Source organism: Oryx dammah, unplaced genomic scaffold, assembly GCF_014754425.2.
Source record: "Oryx dammah isolate SB20612 unplaced genomic scaffold, SCBI_Odam_1.1 HiC_scaffold_29, whole genome shotgun sequence".
NCBI classification, from domain to species: domain Eukaryota; kingdom Metazoa; phylum Chordata; class Mammalia; order Artiodactyla; family Bovidae; genus Oryx; species Oryx dammah.
Genome location: NW_024070213.1, coordinates 41,522,463 through 41,542,390, shown reverse-complemented (window position 1 = coordinate 41,542,390; position 19,928 = coordinate 41,522,463). Strand labels below are relative to the sequence as shown.

The 19,928-nt window shown below is 35.0% G+C and overlaps 1 protein-coding gene across 1 annotated transcript in view; it reads right to left on the bottom strand.

Annotated features, from left to right (window-relative positions):
• The window catches only part of LOC120858012 (dynamin-1-like protein), a 63,472-nt gene that overhangs the window by 19,334 nt on the left and 24,210 nt on the right, over nt 1-19,928 (bottom strand). The window contains exons 2-6 of the mRNA XM_040233912.1: nt 15,290-15,437; nt 11,697-11,735; nt 9,952-9,998; nt 9,463-9,534; nt 8,131-8,217 (exon numbers count right to left, since the gene is read on the bottom strand). Of these exons, the coding sequence (XP_040089846.1) occupies nt 8,131-8,217; nt 9,463-9,534; nt 9,952-9,998; nt 11,697-11,735; nt 15,290-15,437 (393 nt within the window). The remainder of the gene's footprint in view (nt 1-8,130; nt 8,218-9,462; nt 9,535-9,951; nt 9,999-11,696; nt 11,736-15,289; nt 15,438-19,928) is intronic.

Genomic DNA, 19,928 nt, shown 5'->3' with positions numbered 1-19,928 from the left:
TACTCCATTTACAGATAATTAAAATGAATTTATATACTTCAATGTACATACGAATTTGGTAATATGTATAAGTCTCAAAATGTAACTCCTGCAAATATTAAACATCTGCCATGTTAAGGATTGGTCAGTGTTAACTGTGACAAATTCATTCATTCACTCAATTAGCAAATATTTATTGACAACCTACTATATTTCAGGTACTATTCCATATATCAGATTATATCACAGCAGTGAATAAGACAAAGACCAAATTTCCGGCCTTCACTGAGTTTTAGTGATAAGAAGGAGGTAATAAAGACTTATATACATAGTATGTAGGTGATGGTAAGACTATGGAAAAAATAAAGAACAAGAGGCTAAGGAATACTTAGGTTAAAGCTTATACTTTAAACTATTATTTTAAATTGGATTATGCTTTTAAATTGAGTAATCAGGGAGACCTCACCCAGACAATGACATTTAAGAGAATGACTGCAAACTGGAAGAGATAAGGGAGTACAGGCAGCTATCTGGGGGATGAACATTTGAACACAATGGCAGAAGACTGACTGGAACAAAAGGAATTAGAAGAGTAATGAGAGAGAGATCAAGTAGATACTTTAGATCTCTTTAAGAACATAAGCTTTTACTCTGAGTGAAATGGGAAGCCTCCAGAAAGAGTCTGAGCCAAAGAATGACACAATCTTATTTTCACTTTAACAGTATCACTCTGGCTGCTTAGTTAATAAATTATGAGGAAGATGTTTTAGGAGACTATGGTGGTAATCCAGCTGAGATGACAGTGGCTAGCTCAGGATGGTAGCTATAAATTTGTAAGACGTGACAGAGTTCCTGATATACAGGCACTCTTTGTTTTATTGCATTTTTCAGATTTTGCATTTTTTACATATTGAAGGTTTGTGTCAACAAGAAAGTCTACTGGAGCCAATTTTTCCAATAGCATTTGCTCACTCTGCCTCTGTATCACATTTTAGTAGTTCTTGAAATATTTCAAACCCTCCACCAGCAGAAAGATGACATCCAACTCACTGAAGGTTCAGACGGTTAGCATTTTTTTAGAAGTATTTTTTAATTAAGGTATGTACACTGCTTTATTAGACATAATGCTGTACACACCTAACAGACTAGAGTACAGTTGATCCCTGAATAACACAGGGTTAAGGAGCACTGACCCCTTCACATACTTGAAAATCTGCTTTTGACTCCCCAAAAACTTAACTACAAATATCCTCCTGTTGACTAGAAGCCTTATACCAACAATAGGCAATAACATATATTTTATATGTATTATATACTGTATTCTTACAATAAAGAAAATGTTGGTAAGAAAATTGTAAGGAAAATACATTTACAGTACTGTATTCTGTCAATGCTTAAGTTTATGTCATCTGTTTACAAGATATCTCATCTATCAGTACCTACATCAATACTGTCTTATGATACAACCACAATGTTAGTTGTTATACATTACTGACATTAAATACAAAAAATAAAAAGATAATGTGAAAGAGAAATTGATATTTATTTAAAGATATAACAATTCATGCATTGATAATGAAGTAGCAATAAGATTGTTTTATGATAGCCTAGTATAATTGAAATGATTGCTTCACAGTAGCCTAGAATATGCAGCATTATAAAATGTTTATAGATTCCAGTGTTGAAGTCATATTCATAATACCACACAGAAACCAATTACCTGTGGTGATAGGCTGATATGCAGTTTCTCCCAATTGTAAGTGAAGGCATACTGTACAGTAATATAATTCTTTGAAAGCAAAGTTACAAAAGTAAAAAAAAAAAAAAAACTAACATTATTTTATATTAAAATATCACTCCTTTATGCTTATGTAGGGCTTTCCTGGTGGTTCAGACAGTAAAGAATCCACCTGCAATGCAGGAGACCTGGTTTGATCCCTGGGTTCAGACAATCCCCTGGAGAAGGGCATAGCAACCCACTCTAGCATTCTTGCCTGGAGAATACCCATGGACAGAGGAGCCTGGCGGGCTACAGTCCATGGGGTTGCAAAGAGTCAGATGCAACTGAGCGACTAAGCACATGCCTATGTAAGGAGAGGCTATTCACTTCAATACAAGTCTTGTACATGATGTTCTACATAATGAATACTTAGGCAATGATGACACAGATGACATAAACACACACAGTTCTTCCCATATAGTTACTAGATTTCACAAGACACATAAAACCGAACTCATGATTATTCGCTACTTGTTAAGTGGAAGTGGATCACTCTCATCTTCACATTAAGTAGATAAAAGAAGAAGAGAAGGAGCTGGTCTTGCTGTCTCAGGAGTAGCAGAGGCAGAAGTGGAGGAGGCCGAAAGGGAGGCAGGAGAGGTAGGCACACTCAGTGTAACTTTATGGAAATACATCATAATTTGTTTGATACTTTTTTTTTCCACTCCAAAAATGTTTCTGTATGGTTCCATTCCTTCTTCAACCAAATCAAAAGTAGTTTTGAATAACTGTAACTTTTCTCACAAAGTGCCTAATGTTGTTATGTTTTCCGGTACAGTTTCTTTTAAATCTTCTTTCCCATCATCTGAGCTTCTCAGGTGGCTTAACATTAAAGATCTGCTTGCAATGCTGGAGACGCTGGTTCGATCCCTCAGTCAGGAAGATGCACTGGAGCAGGGAATGGAAACCCACTCCAGTATCCTTGCCTGAAGTATCCTATGGACAAAGGAGCCTGGCAGGCTACAGTCTACACGGTCAAAAAGAGTTGGACACCCCTCATCTGGCACTGTTTCAGAAGCACTCATCTCCATCAAGTTGTCCTCTGTTAATTCCTCTCACGTAGTGTCTACTTTAGCTCCTGGATTTCTATGAGATCCATATCTTGAAAGCCTTCACCCATCTAACCCACTTTTTCTTTTTTGGTCGTGTCCACAGTCGCTTTTATGATTTCCTTGATTGGCTCTGTTGTAAATCCTGAAGTCATATATAGCATCTGGACAGAGTTTTCTCCAGCAGGAATTTATTATTTCAGGCTTCACAGCTTTCATGGCTTTTTCAGTAACATCTTCAATAGTAATCCTTTCCAGACTTTCATGTTCTCTCTATCAGGGTTCTCTTCCATAGGAATGACAATCCTTTCCATACAGTTCCATATGTAATGAGCCTTAAAGGTCCATATGACCCCCTGGTTTAGAGGGTGAATAAGGGACACTGTGTTAGGGGGAGGTAGACCACTTCAACACCTGTGCCCTGGAGCAGTGTGTATACCTAAAGAACTTTAAGTCAGTCCATTACTAGAAAGGTACTTCCTGACTTCACGGACAAAGCACTGATGGAACCAATCCAGAAAAAGGGTTATCTGTGTCCAGGCCTTCTTGTTGAGCAATCAAAAGACTGGCAGCTGGTGTTTAATCTTTTGCCTTCAAGGATCAAGGGTTAGCAGCTTTATAGATAAGGGCAGTGCCAATCATAAACCCCCTGCACTGCACAGAATAGTAGGGCTGGCCTATCCCTTCCTTCCTTGAATTTTGGTGTTTACTTCTCTTCCTTACTAATAAATGTCCTTTGTGGCATTTTTTTTTCAAGAATAGGGCACTTTCATCTGCATTAACATTAAAAACCTATTCAGGCAGATAACCTTTCACCTTAATGATTTTCTTAATGGCAACTGAGACCTCATCTGCTGCCTACTATTGACTTGACTTTTTTTAAGCAAAACTTTCTAAGATTATCAAACTATCCATTGCTGGCAATATATAATCCAGCTTTAGATCATTCACCTTCCTGTTGCTTTAAGTTTTCATATATTGAATATGTTTTTTCTCAAATCATGTTAGTCTACAGATATGCATTTCCTATAGAAATCCTATACCCAGATAAAAGCTCAAATTTCAATAAAAAGGCATTTAACATAAAGTGCAAGGTTTTCATGCCTCCTGGCATAGCTGCAGCATTGCCTTCATGAATTTCCTTTTTTACAATACTTCTTAAGCTGGATTCATTCATCTTGAAATGGTGGGCAACCAAAGCTGCGGGCCTCAATCTACAGACAGAGTACATCAAGCATTTTAACTTCTTGTAATGTCATGACTTTTCTCTGCTTGTTGGGAGCTCTTCCAACATCACTAGTGGCACTTCATATGGGTCTCATGGTGTTATTCAGGGTTTACAGTATTACACTAAACAAGATGAAAAAATGTAAGAACCTCAGTTCAGTTCAGTTCAGTCACTCAGTCATGTCCGACTTGTTGCGACCTCATGGGCTGCAGCACCCCAGGTTTCCCTGTCCATCACCAACTCCCAGAGCTTGCTCAAACTTACATCCTTCGAGTCAGTGAGGGTATCCAATGATTGTACCCTCTGTTGTCCCTTTCTCCTCCAGCCTTCAATCGTTCCCAGGATCAAGGTCTTTTCCAAGGAGTCAGTTATTTGCATCAGGTGGCCAATGTATTGGAGTTTCAGCTTCAGCATCAGTACTTCCAATGAATATTCAAGACTGATTTCCTCTAGGATTGACTGATTTGATCTCCTTGCAGTCCAAGGGACTCTCAAGAGTCCTCTACAACACCACAGTTCAAAAGAATCAACTCTTCAGTGCTCAGCTTTCTTTATAGTCCAACTCTCACATCCATACATGACTACTGGAAAAATCAGAGCTTTGACTAGACGGACCTTTGTCGGCATAGTAATGTCTCTGCTTTTTATATGTTGTCTAGGTTGGTCATAGCTTTTCTTCCAATGAACAAGCATTTTTTAATCTCATAGCTGCAGTCACCATCTTCAGTGATTTTGGAGACCAAGAAAATAAAGTCTGACACTGTTTCCATTCTTTCCTCATCTATCTGCAATGAAGTGATGGGACTGGAAGCCATGATCTTAGTTTTTTGAATGTTGAGTTTTAAGCCAGTGTTTTCACTCCCTTCTCACTTTCATCAAGAGGCTCTTCAGTTCCTCTTCGCTTTCTGCCATAAGGGTGGTGTCATCTGCATATCTGAGGTTATTGATATTTCTCCTGGCAATCTTGATTCCAGCTTGTGCTTCCTCCAGCCCAGCGTTTCGCATGATGTACTCTGCATATAAGTTAAATAAGCAGGGTGACAATATACAGCCTTGACGTACTCCTTTTCCTATTTGGAACCAGTCCATTGTTCCATGTCTGGTTCTCACCGCTTCTTGACCTACACACAAATTTCTCAGGAGGCAGGTCAGGTGGTCTGGTATTCCCATCTCTTTCAGAATTTTCCAGTTTATTGTGATCCACATAGTCAAAGGCTTTGGCATAGTCAATAAAGCAGAGGTAGATGTTTTTTTGGAACTCTTGCTTCTTTCTATTATCCAATGGATGTTGGCAATTTGATCTCTGGTTCCTCTGCCTTTTCTAAATACAGCTTGAACATCTTGAAGTTCACGGTTTACGTATTGTTGAAGCCTGGCTTGGAGAATTTTGAGCATTACTTTACTAGCATGTGAGATGACTGCAATTATGCAGTAGTTTGAGCTTTCTTTGACATTGCCTTTCTTTGGGATTGGAATGGAAACTAACTTTTTCCAGTCCTGTGGCCACTGCTGAGTTTTCCAAATTTGCTGGCATATTTAGTGCAGCACAATATCACAGCATCACAGAATCATCTTTTATGATTTGTAATAGCTCAACTGGAATTCCATCACCTCCACTAGCTTTGTTCTTAGTGATGCTTCTTCCTAAGGACCACTTGACTTCAGACTCCAGGATATCTGGCTCTAGGTGAGCACTTTACAGTAACATACTAAACATGATGGAAAAAATGCAAGAACCTCAAGAGATCACATTTTACTGTGATATGCAATTTACTGGAGCGATGAACTACTCAGAAATGATTTGTGCCACACAACATTTTGGGATACTCAACAACACTTGAGCTCAGTGCAACAGGAATAGCAGGTGGTTGTGAAATTATTACATTAGTACAGTATGTATTACAGCCAATCTTATGCAGTTATGATTAAATACTGCATCTTCACATTTACTTACATTCCTTTCTACTTAAAGCACCATGTACAGTCTATGTCTATGTGTGTAGGTTTTGATAAATTTTAACTTTTTACACTAGATTTGTTTATTAATTTTTATTAATCTTTTTCAGTTGTTCTAGGCTATGTAGTTGTCTGCAAGTTTTTTCAACTTGTTACAAATCTTCAAAAATTTTTCCAATATATTTATTAAAAAAAATTCACATATCACATATAAGGAGACCCATGTAGTTCAAACCCTCGTTCAAAGGTCAATTGTACAGTATAAACATAACTTTTATATGTACTGGATAAACAAAAAAAATTGTATATTTGTTTCACCGTGATACTTAGTTCACTGCAATATTCATTTACTGGGATGGTCTGGAACCAAATTTGAAATTTCACAACGTATGCCCATATTTTAAGTTAAGGAAAGCTAACAGGATTTGCTAACAGGTATTGACTATGTCAAAACCTTTGTGTGAATCACCATGAACGGTGGAAAATTCTGAAAGAGATGGGAATACCAGACCACCTGACCTGCCTCTTGAGAAACCTATATGCAGGTCAGGAAGCAACAGTTAGAACTGGACATGGAACAACAGACTGGTTCCAAATACAAAAAGGAGTACGTCAAGGATGTATATTGTCACCCTGCTTATTTAACTTATATGCAGAGTACATCATGAGAAACGCTGGGCTGGAAGAAGCACAAGCTGGAATCAAGATTGCCGGGAGAAATATCAATAACCTCAGATATGCAGATGACACCACTGTTATGGCAGAAAGTGAAGAGGAACTAAAGAGTCTCTTGATGAAAGTGAAAGAGGAGAGTGAAAAAGTTGGCTTAAAGCTCAACATTCAGAAAACTAAGATCATGGCATCTGGTCCCATCACTTCATGGGAAAAAGATGGGGAAACAGTGGAAATAGTGTCAGATTTTATTTTGGGGGGCTCCAAAATCACTGCAGATGGTGACTGCAGCCATGAAATTAAGAGACACTTACTCCTTGGAAGGAAAGTTATGACCAACCTAGATAGCATATTCAAAAGCAGAGAGATAACTTTGCCAACAAAGGTCCATTTGTCAAGGCTATGGTTTTTCCAGTGGTCATGTATGGATGTGAAAGTTGGACTGTGAAGAAAGCTGAGCGCTGAAGAACTGATGCTTTTGAACTGTGTGTTGGAGAAGACTCTTGAGAGTCCCATGGACTGCAAGGAGATCCAACTAGTCCATTCTAAAGGAGATCAGTCCTGGGTGTTCTTTGGAAGGAATGATGCTAAAGCTGAAACTCCAGCACTTTGGCCACCTCATGCGAAGAGTTGACTCATTGGAAAAGACTTTGATGCTGGGAGGGATTGGGGGCAGGAGGAGAAGGGGACGAGAGAGGATGAGATGGCTGGATGGCATCACCGACTCGATGGACTTGAGTTTGAGTGAACTCTGGGAGTTGGTGATGGACAGGGAGGCCTGGCATGCTTCAATTCATGGGGTTTCAAAGAGTCGGACACAACTGAGCGGCTGAATTGAACTGAACGGAAAGTATGGTGTAGGATAAGAAATGTCAAAGATGACTGCAAACTTTTTGGCTAAGCAACTGGTACAACAGAGTTGCCATTTATTGAGATGGGGAGACTATAGAAAGACCAAGTCAGGTTGAGGGACAGATCAGGCATTTGGTATTAGACACATCATGTTTTAAGGTTGGACGTGTATATGTCAAGTAGACATACAAGATGAATATATAAGTCTGGAAATATCTGAATGTTGTCAGCATACAGATACTCATATTTAAAGTCATAAGACTGGATGAAATCATCAAGAGGTTAAGTGAACCCCCTTGACAAGAGGTCCAAAAATTGAGCTATGGGATACTCACCGTTTAGACATTGAGAAGATAAGTAATCAGCAAGAGAGACTGAGAAGGAGTGGTTGGTAAGATCAGAAATAATCTTCTAGAGTGTGATGTCCCAGAAGCTGAGTAAAGAAAAGTGTTTCAAGGAGAAAAAGGGGCTCTACTCTGTCAAATGTTGCTGAAAGATCAAGATAATTGCAAAAAAAAAAAGGCTGATCAATCCATATGAGGTTAAGGAAAAACGACGTCATTCAAGTAAAAACAAACATGACCACATCCACAATGAGCAACAACTAGCTTTACCTTGGTCATTCCTGGCAAGTCCACAAGTGTCAGATTGACAACGTTGGGTGAAAAAATCTTAAGATGAATTGGTTCAGGGCTTACTCCCTAAAAATAAATTTTATAATATTATATTAAAATCACATTAAAATGTCAATGAAATAAAAATGCTAAAGCAAAACCTCATTTCAAGTATTATATATTAGATGCTTTTAAATGTTAAACCATAATCTCTAAAACATTTCAATAATCAAAACCTAATGAAACATATAGAAAATAAGGCAGCCTGCCATAGGTTATAATCCTATCTAACCTTATACTATTAATATACACAATTTATTACCTGTTATTTCACATTCTTTTCTCCTGATTCTCAGCAGATAACATTTCTTAAATATGTTTAATAGACTCAGTGCTGAACAAAAGAACAGTGTATCAGTATCCAAATTTATGAGGTTCTTGAATTCAGAGTGAGACATAAGTAACAAGTAATCCAAATCAGGGAAATAGGGCAGTAGTAACTAAAAGGTAACCTACCCAGAGTTCAATAATAAATCTTAGTCAATCACTCTAACAGAGACAAATATTTTGAATAGGCATAAAGAAATTAACATGGCTCCAAAAATGCCTTTGGGTCAGGAAAACCTTTCCAACACAGTATCCAGGAGATAAAAGGACTCAATAAATCTGTTTTTTTAATATTAGTACTCAGCTCAGGCCAGTTGCACAATTAAATGTATCCATTCAAGAATGGAGGTAAAAACACAAAGGGAAGGGAACAGAAAGGTAGTAAGAATGAAGAAAGAAGACAGAGAAAATAGTAGCATTTAAAGAAGGCAGTAATAGTACCTCCTTTAAATGTGCCTCATTTACCATATAATGGTATCTGAGACCTCTAATTTAAATTCTCAGAATCTTAAAAAACAATTCAGTTGTTAACATTACTTTTCATTTTCACTGGGGAAAAGAAAAAAAACACCTTGCTTTGCCTCTCTTTGCTTTCTTAAGTAAATCTCGATTTACTCAGGTAAGAAAAAGAGCTCTTCAAAATAAATGTATCTTGTAAGTTATATATTGCTTCTTGAGTTAGAGTATAATCAATCCAGCAGAAAAAAAATAACACTGTAGAAAGTATTAAATAGAAAAGCTATATAATAAAGTGATATATACAAGATCAAGAATAAACATCTAAATGAAATACCTGTTTATATATGAAAGCTCTAAGAAACAAAAGTGGTTTTATATGAAGTTTTTATATATTTGAGAAAATACTCCATTAGTTTAAAAAACCAGAATACTCTTAATGATAAATTTACTAACGGTTATACTTTCCAGCTCTAAAAAGATGCCTACCTTATTATTTCCTGAAATCCTTTCTGTTTCATTTTCAATTTCTTGTCGAATTTCATCAAAATCTGTGTAAAGCTAAAAATTATTGAAACAAAAAAAGTATTCAAAATAAGATATAAAAAGTTCCTAAGAGAGCTTTGATAAATTTCAAGGATGTCTATGGATCTGCTTCAGAGAACTAATAAACAAATTCTAATATACGCAAACATCATTCTGAGCCAAAGAGTCAGAGTTTATATGAGTTTTCAAAGCTCCTTGAGCCTAGAACAGTTAAGAGTCTACAAATTAGAGAGAATAAGGCTCAGTTTAAAATGTTTTCCAAATAAACTACTATGGTTAGAAATGTTACTAAGATAAGATTTATTTTATAAGAACTGCTTCAAGATAACAGTGCTACATTGCCAATCATAAGAAAACTAAATTATCAGTTACCGGTACCAAAAAAAAATGTTTTCAACATGTTACTTCTTCAACATATTTTTGTATGATTACCTTATTTTTGGTGTGAAGAAATTTACCCCATTCTTCTGCTTCAACCCCTGGAAAAAAGAGAAATTTCACTTATTGAAAACTATGGAAATTAGTTAGGAATTCAAAAAGACAGTACAATATTATTTGTTCCTACTTTGCCACTAACTCTAAGCTAACATATTTGAAATCTGGTTTTTAACTAATAAAACTGTTCACCTCTCCTCATATTATAATAAAATATGTATACTTTATTTTTTTTGGTATCTAAAACTTTTTATTTGAGCAAGTAGATATAAAGTTATTTTAAAAAGACCTTAACCCATATATTAAATGATTCACTACAATTCTATAAAATGAATAACTCCTTCTAATCCATTATGTGTTCAGTTAAAATTGTTTCTTCCAAGAATCCTCCATATGTAGTTCAACAGTCCCTCATTCTGTAGTTAGTATAATTTAGAGCAATGGACAATTAAGTATTAGATTACATTTAATTGTTCATTTTCATCTAACCTGGGACCTGTCTTTTTTGAACTTTTTATTTTGTATTAGGGTTCAGCCAATTAACAATGTTGTGATGTTTTCAGGTGAACAGAAAAGGGACTCAGCCATACATATACTGTATACTTTATTTTTAAATATCTTACATATAAAAGCAATTTTATCTGATGAAAATACTCAAGCTAATGGCCAAAACAACACTTATGAATCATACTGAATAATAATGCAAAAAGCATATATTGTAGACTTACATACATAACTCAAGGTAAAAATGTGCAATATGCCAACAAAATAGCTAACTTTTTGTTCTGTTTTCTCATTTTTCATTTTAATTCAGTTTACTGTTGGCAACCCATAAAGTCACAATTTGCTGTTACTTTAAAGAGCTCTCAGTAGCATGAAGGTATTCTGTATGCATTTTCAGGTGATTTTCTTCCCCCAGGAACAAGATTATGTTTTCCCTTGGAATTGAAGGTAGGAAAGAAGTGAAATGGCAAGGGGTGGGAGGTTAGGGGAACCTGGCATGTACACTGTATGGAATTGCTACTCGCCAGTAGTTTCCAATAATAGGTCTGTTCCTCTTGCACTTGCTAAAAAAAGGAAAAAATTATTCATTTTAGGTACTGTTTTGAGTGGCCTAAGACTTGGAGAGCAAATTTTGCTCTAATTTTTCCAGACAAGCTAGAATGTAGAAAAATTAACTTCACCTTCTCCAAGCACAGCTATTCTGCTTTTGTCAAATTCACAGTTTTAAATGTCTTAATGACTAACATATATCAGCCACCTGATATCAAAATAAAATGACTCTAAGATATTCAAGTAAATATTTACAGAGGAAAAGGTGGAGCAGTTTCTTTGATGGGTAAAGGTAACAAAACTGGATCCTTTTTGCAAATAAAATGCTCACCCACTTGAAGCTTAGTACCTTCTTCCAAGAAGTCTCATTGGAGGATTGGAATAATCTAAGTGAACAGAACTCAGAGGCAAGTACTATATTTAATTTACCTTATCATATAAAAGAGGTCTGGCTTCACAAGCATGTTTTTTTAAAATAAAAATAAAATAAATTACATTCACCAAAAAAAGCCTGCATTGTGATGCAATGCCAAAAGGTAACAAGAACCACTAACACCTGCAATCAATCAATGTGGATAAGCAAATAAAAATGGAAGAAAAAAAAAATGCACACAGCCTGTAAGAGTACAAAAGCACACATGCAGGCATAATAGGAAAAGAAGGGCCAAAAACAAATGGATAAAGGAAACCTTTAGAAAGGTGTCTTGAGTTTTTCCATGTAGCAGGCTCTGTAGTCAAAGAGAAATAGCAGAGTGAGAAGTTTAGTGCTTATCCCTAATATTTCAAACCTTTCTAAAAAATCAAATGTGCAAGAACCTGAACACATTTCAAATGCACATTTCAAATGCATTTATTCCAAATTTACAACTGTAAATTTTCCATTACAATTAGTTATAATTAGAGGGATGTATATAATGTTTTAAATGGCATAAATGAAGTATTTGAGTGTCATAATTTATTATTTTTTTCCATTACATTAATTTTATCACCTCTGGTTTCTAATTCTAATATAAGTGGATTGAAACTAATTTACTATTCAGAAATTTGCTATCTGATAACTACAGGAAAAGATAAATTACCTAATAAAAAAAATCTACAAAACATATCAAATAATCTTGAAAGTAATAAAACCTTGTAAGTAAATATGAAAGCACTACCGTAATTGCTAAGACTGAACTTAATAGGGGTTTATTTTCTTTGAAATATATAATAAATTTAACAAAAACAGTTTTGCTATTCAGTCAGCATGCCACTTTTGGATTTAGTCTAAAAGGAGATCTGAGGACATAAATGAAAGGTCATCATGAAGTTCAAAGCTCAAACTAAACCACTTGAAAACAGTTTTTGTTTTTAATAAGATTTTATCAGAAAATTCTTTTACATTGGCAGAAGTGGGGAGCAAGATGAGAAATACTATAAATCTATATATTGACACCTAAATTATATTATGTAGTTGGCAGAATGATCTCATGTTAAATAAATTTTTCTGATAATTAAATTATACATGGTAAATATGTAAATATTTTATAAGAGTTTAACCAGTTTTGATGGACCTATCCATGTTATGTTAGAATCCACTGCTCTTAAACTTACCTATTAATGGTAACTTAGGTCTTTGTTACATAATAAAGCCATTTATGTATAGACTACAAATCCCTATAAAAAATGGTTAGAGACTAATTTTTTCTTTTTTGAAATTCTCCTGTTTTCCTCCCCTTTCTCCTCTATGGTTGCCAGGCTGCCAAGTAGTTCATACTTTTCTGGCTGTCTCTTGCTTCATTGTTTCTAATTTCCTCTAGAATAGAGTGATTTGTGATAAGGTAGAATTGTTTATCCTGAGGATAAACAGGCTTTAATGATAAGGTAAAGAACTATCCTAATTATTAATAAGATACAGGATATTTAGTACTCAAAATTTACAAAACCTATTTTGTGTTCTGGGTGGCTAAGTTGTCATTTTAAGTATTATGTTTTTTAATATAAAAAATAAGCACTAAGCTTGGGGGAAAAAAAAATATATATATATAGGTAAAGATATGCAGATTTACTGACCTACCACCACCAATAAGAGACATCAACAAAACAAAGTGAACAATACAAACAGATAACAAGAACTGACACCTCTACCTACAGTTGTGAAATGTACACTCTTTCTAGAAATACTGCCCACGTACTCTGAGAGAAAAGATATCATCTGCCCTTTCCAAGATGACTGAAAAAAATTAAGAGTTAAAAGAAATAGACATCATCATACAGTTTCTTGAAGTTTTAGTTTAAAGTATTTGGTAAATTTGATGATATTAGCAAGATTGAAATTTTTGAATAATTATTCTATACATTTGAAATTGGACCACAAATTAGCCCAAAATGATTTAATTCAAGGTTCAGAATTTCAATAATAAAGAAATATTACAGAAATGCAAAGTGATAAATAACATACCTACCTAATATAATCAAATGACTTTTACATATCCTCTGGCATCCTATCCAAAAATATTACTTGTAACATCTACAACTTCATTAATCTGCTTTAGTGATTAACTTTCTATAGTCCTTGTAGATGCTCATGACATGTCTTTTTTTAAATCCCTTTAAAATAAAAATCAAGCTATCACCACCCAGTAAGTGAAGGAAAAGATAAGATACATAAATTAAAGTAACTTCACTGCATCAAACTAATGAAACTGCTGGAGAAGGCAATGGCACCCCACTCCAGTACTCTTGCCTGGAAAATCCCATGGACAAAGGGGCCTGGTAGCCTACAGTCCATGGGGTCGCAAAGAGTCAGACACAACTGAGCGACTTCATTTTCACTTCTCACTTTCATGCATTGGAGAAGGAAATGGCAACCCACTCCAGTATTCTTGCCTGGAGAACCCCAGGGACAGAGGAGCCGGGTGGGCTGCCATCTATGGGGTCTCACAGTCGGACACAACTGAACCGACTTAGCAGCAGCAGCAATGAAATTGCATTTAAAACAGATCTCTTGCAGAATGAGAAACAATCGTAGTACTCTGCTGCAAATGTAATTTAATAACTAGAACATTTTACAGACTTTTTTAAGTAAGACAGATGGCTTCCCTGTTGGCTCAGACGGTAAAAGAAGCTGCCCACAATATGGGAGACCAGGGTTCAACCCCTGGGTTGGGAAGATTCCCTGGAGAAGGGAATGGCAACCCACTCCAGTATTCTTGCCTGGAGAATCCCACAGACAGAGGAGCCTGGTGGGCTACAGTCCATGGGGTCACAAAGAGTTGGACATGACACAACTAACACACAAATAAGAGAGAGTCTGAGCCAAACACTGAAGATCAAATATATTACTCTCATCAAACATTCCAAACTTCACTAATGTAAATGTACAGTATATAATAGGGCACATATTGAATAAGCAAACTTAAATATGTTGATAAAGAGAGCATTTCTTAAAATATTTTCAGTGTAACCAAAGAAGAAAGGATGATGCATGTCTTCTTATCCTGATACTCCACATTTACTATTTGGGTGAGGGAGGAATCTAAAGAATCAAAGTAATACATGCTATAGGTAAGTCTTAGCAAAATAAGCATAGTAACAATAATAATAATAATTAGGGACTTTCCTGGCAGTCCCGTGGTTAAAAAGACTCTATGCTTCCACTGCAGGGGATACAGGTTGGATCCCTCCCTGGTCAGGGAACTAAATAAGATTGCACATGCTGTGCAGTGTGGCAAAAATAATAATAATTTTTTTTCAAAAAATTCTTTCTACAAATAATATTTATCTTGGATCGAAGGGCCAAAGAGTCAAAATTCACAGGCACATGGCAAGACAGAAAAGTGAAGGTGAGATAACACTGTTATGCTGAAAAGCTGAATCATTTTACTTTTATTTAAAATATTTTAAGCTAGAATCTAAAATAAATTCTAACACAAAGTGAAAAAAACATTGCTTTAAACACTAGGAAAAAGGTTTAAAACATTCCAAAAGACACAAAAACTTTTAAAAATAACTGATTCTTGTTTATTAAGTATCTCACTAGATCCTCCACTAAACAGTGTTAACAGGTTTACTGAACTACATTACCGAAAAGATTCTTTCAAAAAAGTTGACTCACGGTCCTCAAAAAAAAAAAAAAAAAAAAAAAAAATCACTCTCTTTTTACATGAGAAAAGACATGTATCACTTTCTTTATAGGACTTCTGACTTGGCTACAGCCACTAATTTCTAATTAACTCATATCTTTTTAAGATTGACCAAAAATGAAGGAATTTTAAATAATTTTTCCAATTCTAAAATTTACCATTTTCTTCTCCTGTCGTTTTTCGTTTATCTTCAGGCGAAACATGGACTAGCTGCAGAATGAGAGGTCTCCGGGTGACAATACCAGTGCCTCTGGGAAGCAGGTCCCTCCCCACTAGGCTTTCTAGCACTGAGCTCTTTCCACTGCTCTGAAAATGGAATACACAAGAGCAAAATGAGTTTCTTAACAGATTTTTTTGCAACTCAGTAACACTATATTATATAATTTTTAAAAATTATTGCAAAATCTTTTAAAATGAAATAAAATTAGTTGTATTTTCAATTATATGATCTTTATTTCTTTAAAATAGAAAGGTACAAAAAGAATGTAAATGCTAGTACAAAATAAAATCTGTAATTAAAAAAACAGAATACAAAAGTTCTACTTGCCCATAATTTTCCTATCTTTTCTGATACTCTCCCAACCATATAATATTGGTGTGTATATATATGTGTGTGTGTATAAGTTATTTTCAAAACCCATATAATATTGGTATACATAAATTATGCCCATAACATGGAGATATTTTACTCTAAATGAGGTAGTATTATGTGTATTTTTCTCTAACCCACTTTTTATTGTAACAATCAGGGATATCACTCCATATCAATATATTAACTTCTGTGCTTAATAGTTAAATAATATTCTGCATGTAAAACCAAACCCTAACTGATGGACATGTAAATGGGCCTTGCTACAATGTTGCAATGAACATGATTTGTACATACAACCATATTCACTTATTCTTTCATTAGACTTATTTAATAGGAGGCACCATGCTGTGCTGCATATTCAATCTGCTACATCTACATCAGCACTGGGCATTACTTTTTTGAATCTTAACTACTTTTTTTGGATTAACACTGACAGTTCATTTATATTTGCATTTCTTTATTATTCAGTCAAGTATCACTTTCTTTAAGGACCTTTTGTATATCTCCTTTGGTGATCTGCTTGTTCAAATGTTGGTATAGTATGTTTCTCATTAGTTTAAAGATCTTTATCCATATAAGTATTTATCTTTTGTTATGTTGAATATTTTCCCTTAACTTTTTATTTTGAAAATTTCAAAGCCACAAGAGTTGCAAGAATAGTAACAGTGAATACTCATATATCTTAACAAAGATACCGTATATCTTAACCAATTATTAACATTTTGACATATTTGCTTTGTCTCTTCTTACACATGCACATACCTTTTTCTTTTGCTGTCTCTTTTGTGTTAGTTAATATGTCATGACATTTCATCCCTAAATATTGTGCCATAGCTCTAAGAAAACAGCATTCTTCTAAATAATCACAGTGATCTCACTGAGGAAATTTAACCGACACAATACTAATGAACAGTAAATTATCAAATATATATAAACCCATTGTCTCTATTATACATTTTTATATAATACATAAATTTTAAAATTTTGCTATTTTTTCAACTTGGTAATTCATATGTTTTTCTGTAACAGTATATTTTCTGTACTGTATTTTTTCTTAATCAAAACCAGTACATCTTCTAATTTCTTACTCTCTACAAAGGCAAAAACCCTAAGCTCATCTACTGTATCAGAAAGGGTTTTCAGGAAACAGATGGCCCACTCAAGTTAGATTAATTTAAGGAGTTAATTTACAAGCAGACTATTTACAAAGTTTTGGATGAGGGGGATCACAAGAGATAGTGGAATAACCCAGGCTAGTGGCAACACAGCAGCTCCTATCACCCACAAGCTCGGATTTTCATGGAGAGCCAGCACCTACACATAGGAACTCGAGTCAGGGGAGAATATACCCAGACTTTAGTCCCCTCCTTTTCCCAAGTCCTGTCAAGGATCCCCATTTCCAAATCCAATCAGAAGGAAAAAAACATTAAAGGCCCATTCCTGTTGTCCAGAAAGGTCCCCTATGATGGAGAACAGTAATGTTGAGTGTATAAAGTGGGTCAGATTTAAAACTTGGTGGTTTTCGATGGCTAAGTCAAAAATTTCTCTTGGTAAATGTCACATTGCACTTGAAAATGTGTGTGTCATTTTCAACTATCTTTTGATATTGATCTCTAACATAATTTCACAATGATAAGGGAACAGACTCTGTATGATTTCAATACCTTCGTTGTTTAGTCACTAAGTCATTTCTGACTCTGTGACCCCATGGACTGCAGCACACCAGGCTTCCCAGTCCTTCACTATCTCTATTCAATACCTTTAGACGACAAATTTCTTGCACCTTGTTTTACGTTCCTGGGTATGTTTCAGTGTCTTCGTGTTTACAGTCTGTGGGAACTTGAATAGGAATTTGCCTTGTGACAAAACTATAAATCTTTATTATGTTGAATTGGTTCACCATGATTTTCAGGTCTACTATATCCTTCTACTTCTCTGTATATTCACTCTATTAATTTTTGAGAGTTTGACATTGAAACTCCAACTAAAAATCTTAATGTAGCTACTTAAACTGTTCACTTCTAATATTTTACCTTTATGTTCTTTTTTCTGACCAAATTTCCCATTTGACTATGACAATGATTTTTTGCATCAAATCTGTATTTTATTGATTTCACTTTGTAATTATTTATCTATTATTTAAATTATTAAAATAAAAATAATTAATAATTATTTATTTTTAATACTGTTAATTTCTTCTATCACTATGCACAAAACACCTCCCAGTTTCAGCTGGTATTCTTAAATGGTCCTCCAGACTTTCCAGTGATTGGCTATTTTTTGATTCTCACATTCATTTGAAATTCCATGGCTTCCTTCTTCTTAAGTAGAAATTAATACACAGGTCTTGGAACTCTTAGTGGTCTATTCCCAAACCACTGGTACGTGAGGGTTTGTAGAGAGAAACAAGGTCAACTAATTTTCTCGTCAATGTTCATAGATCTGGGATTTTCCTATATGTTCTGTTTTTATGGGAAAGTCATACAAGATTAAGAAACTATTCTACCATTGCTGTCATCCTCCCAGAATCCCCAAATACAAAAAATTGGTTATGTCTCTATGGGAAAAATGAACATTCATCTGGGTAGCTAATATTTTTTTTAACTGGGAGGTAGACACAATGGTGTCCTAATATTCTTTGTATCTTTTTGATGTTTTCAGTATTTCAAAACAATTTTTTAATCCTTCAAATGTGGCACATGATTTTATATTGATGAGGAAATTAAAGAAGTTACACTTCCACCTCCCTCCCAGACCTTAAGCAGATATTTGGTACAGCCACACACAGCTTGGATATAAGTCACAGACTACTCCCTTTGTACACTCTGTCCTTCTGTGCAAGTGATCTATACTAGCTTAAATGCCCAACTCTGCTAGAAAGTTCAAAGTATTAGTCAAGCTACAACAGATATCTGGAAACAATTCAGGTAATATTCCAATTTTATTTCACAATATCATAGATGGGAAATAAAAGAATTTGAAAATTTTTTTCTGTTCTTATTGTCTAGTTATTTATGCTTCACTGCATTTGATGAATGTTATAGTAGAAATGGATACAGAATTTTATAATCACAATTAATTCCCCCAGGAACTCTAAATTTTAGACATTTCTCCATGTCATCTAATATTATTTACTGATGCAGATTAAAAGTATGAAGCCAATCTGAGTCTCTTTCCCTTTCAGGAAATCTTTTTTTCCTCCTTTCTTCTATTTTGATACTTGGGAGAATTCTGGGGTTTTGTAAAAGTTTAGATTTCAGAAATTTACCCAGGTTATGTCAATCCTTTCAATATTTGTGCCTAGCAACTGAAATATGAAGATGTGGGGAACTTTGGCTTATTGTTTGATTATTCTTTGTCCCTCTGTTCTAAGTGTTCTTTCTCAATTAACTATGACAAGGATTTTGGCTCTCTTAGCTCTCACCAACAAGTCTCTTATCTCTAATTAATTTCATAATATATGATTTTGATTTGTCTTTTAATAGCATTTCTAAAGTTATTTTTCTATTTCATAAATTAGGTTCTCAACAATATCAATGTGACTGTTGTTCCCCATCACCCACTATGCCATTTTATTCTTCCTTCTTAAATATGTCACAAAAAAATACTTCTTAAATTCCTCTCCTAAATTCTGTATCAAATTCATTTTGTTACTCTGATTATCTACCTTAGTCTCCTCCTTTGCGGCTACTGCTTTTCAATGTTTAAATCTACCAAATTTTAAATACTGCCAACTTTTTTTTTTTTTTTCAGTTCAGTTCAGTTCCTCAGTCGTGTCCGACTCTTTGCGACTCCATGGACTGCCGCACGCCAGGCCTCCCTGTCCATCACCAACTTCTGGAGCTTACTTAAACTCATGTCCATTGAGTCGGTGATACCATCCAACCATCTCATCCTCCATTGTCCCTTTCTCCTCCTGCCTTCAATTTTTCACAGCATCAGGGTCTTTTCCAAAGAGTCAGTTCTTCACGTCAGGTGGCCAAAGGATTGGAGTTTCAGATTTAGCATCAGTCCTTCCAATGAATATTCAGGACTGATTTCCATTAGGATAGACTGGTTGTATCTCCTTGAAGTCCAAGGGACTCTCAAGAGTCTTCTCCAACACCACAGTTCAAAAGCATCAATTCTTCAGCGCTCAGCTTTCTTTATAGTCCAACTCTCACATCCATACATGACTACTAGAAAAACCAAAGCTTTGACTAGAC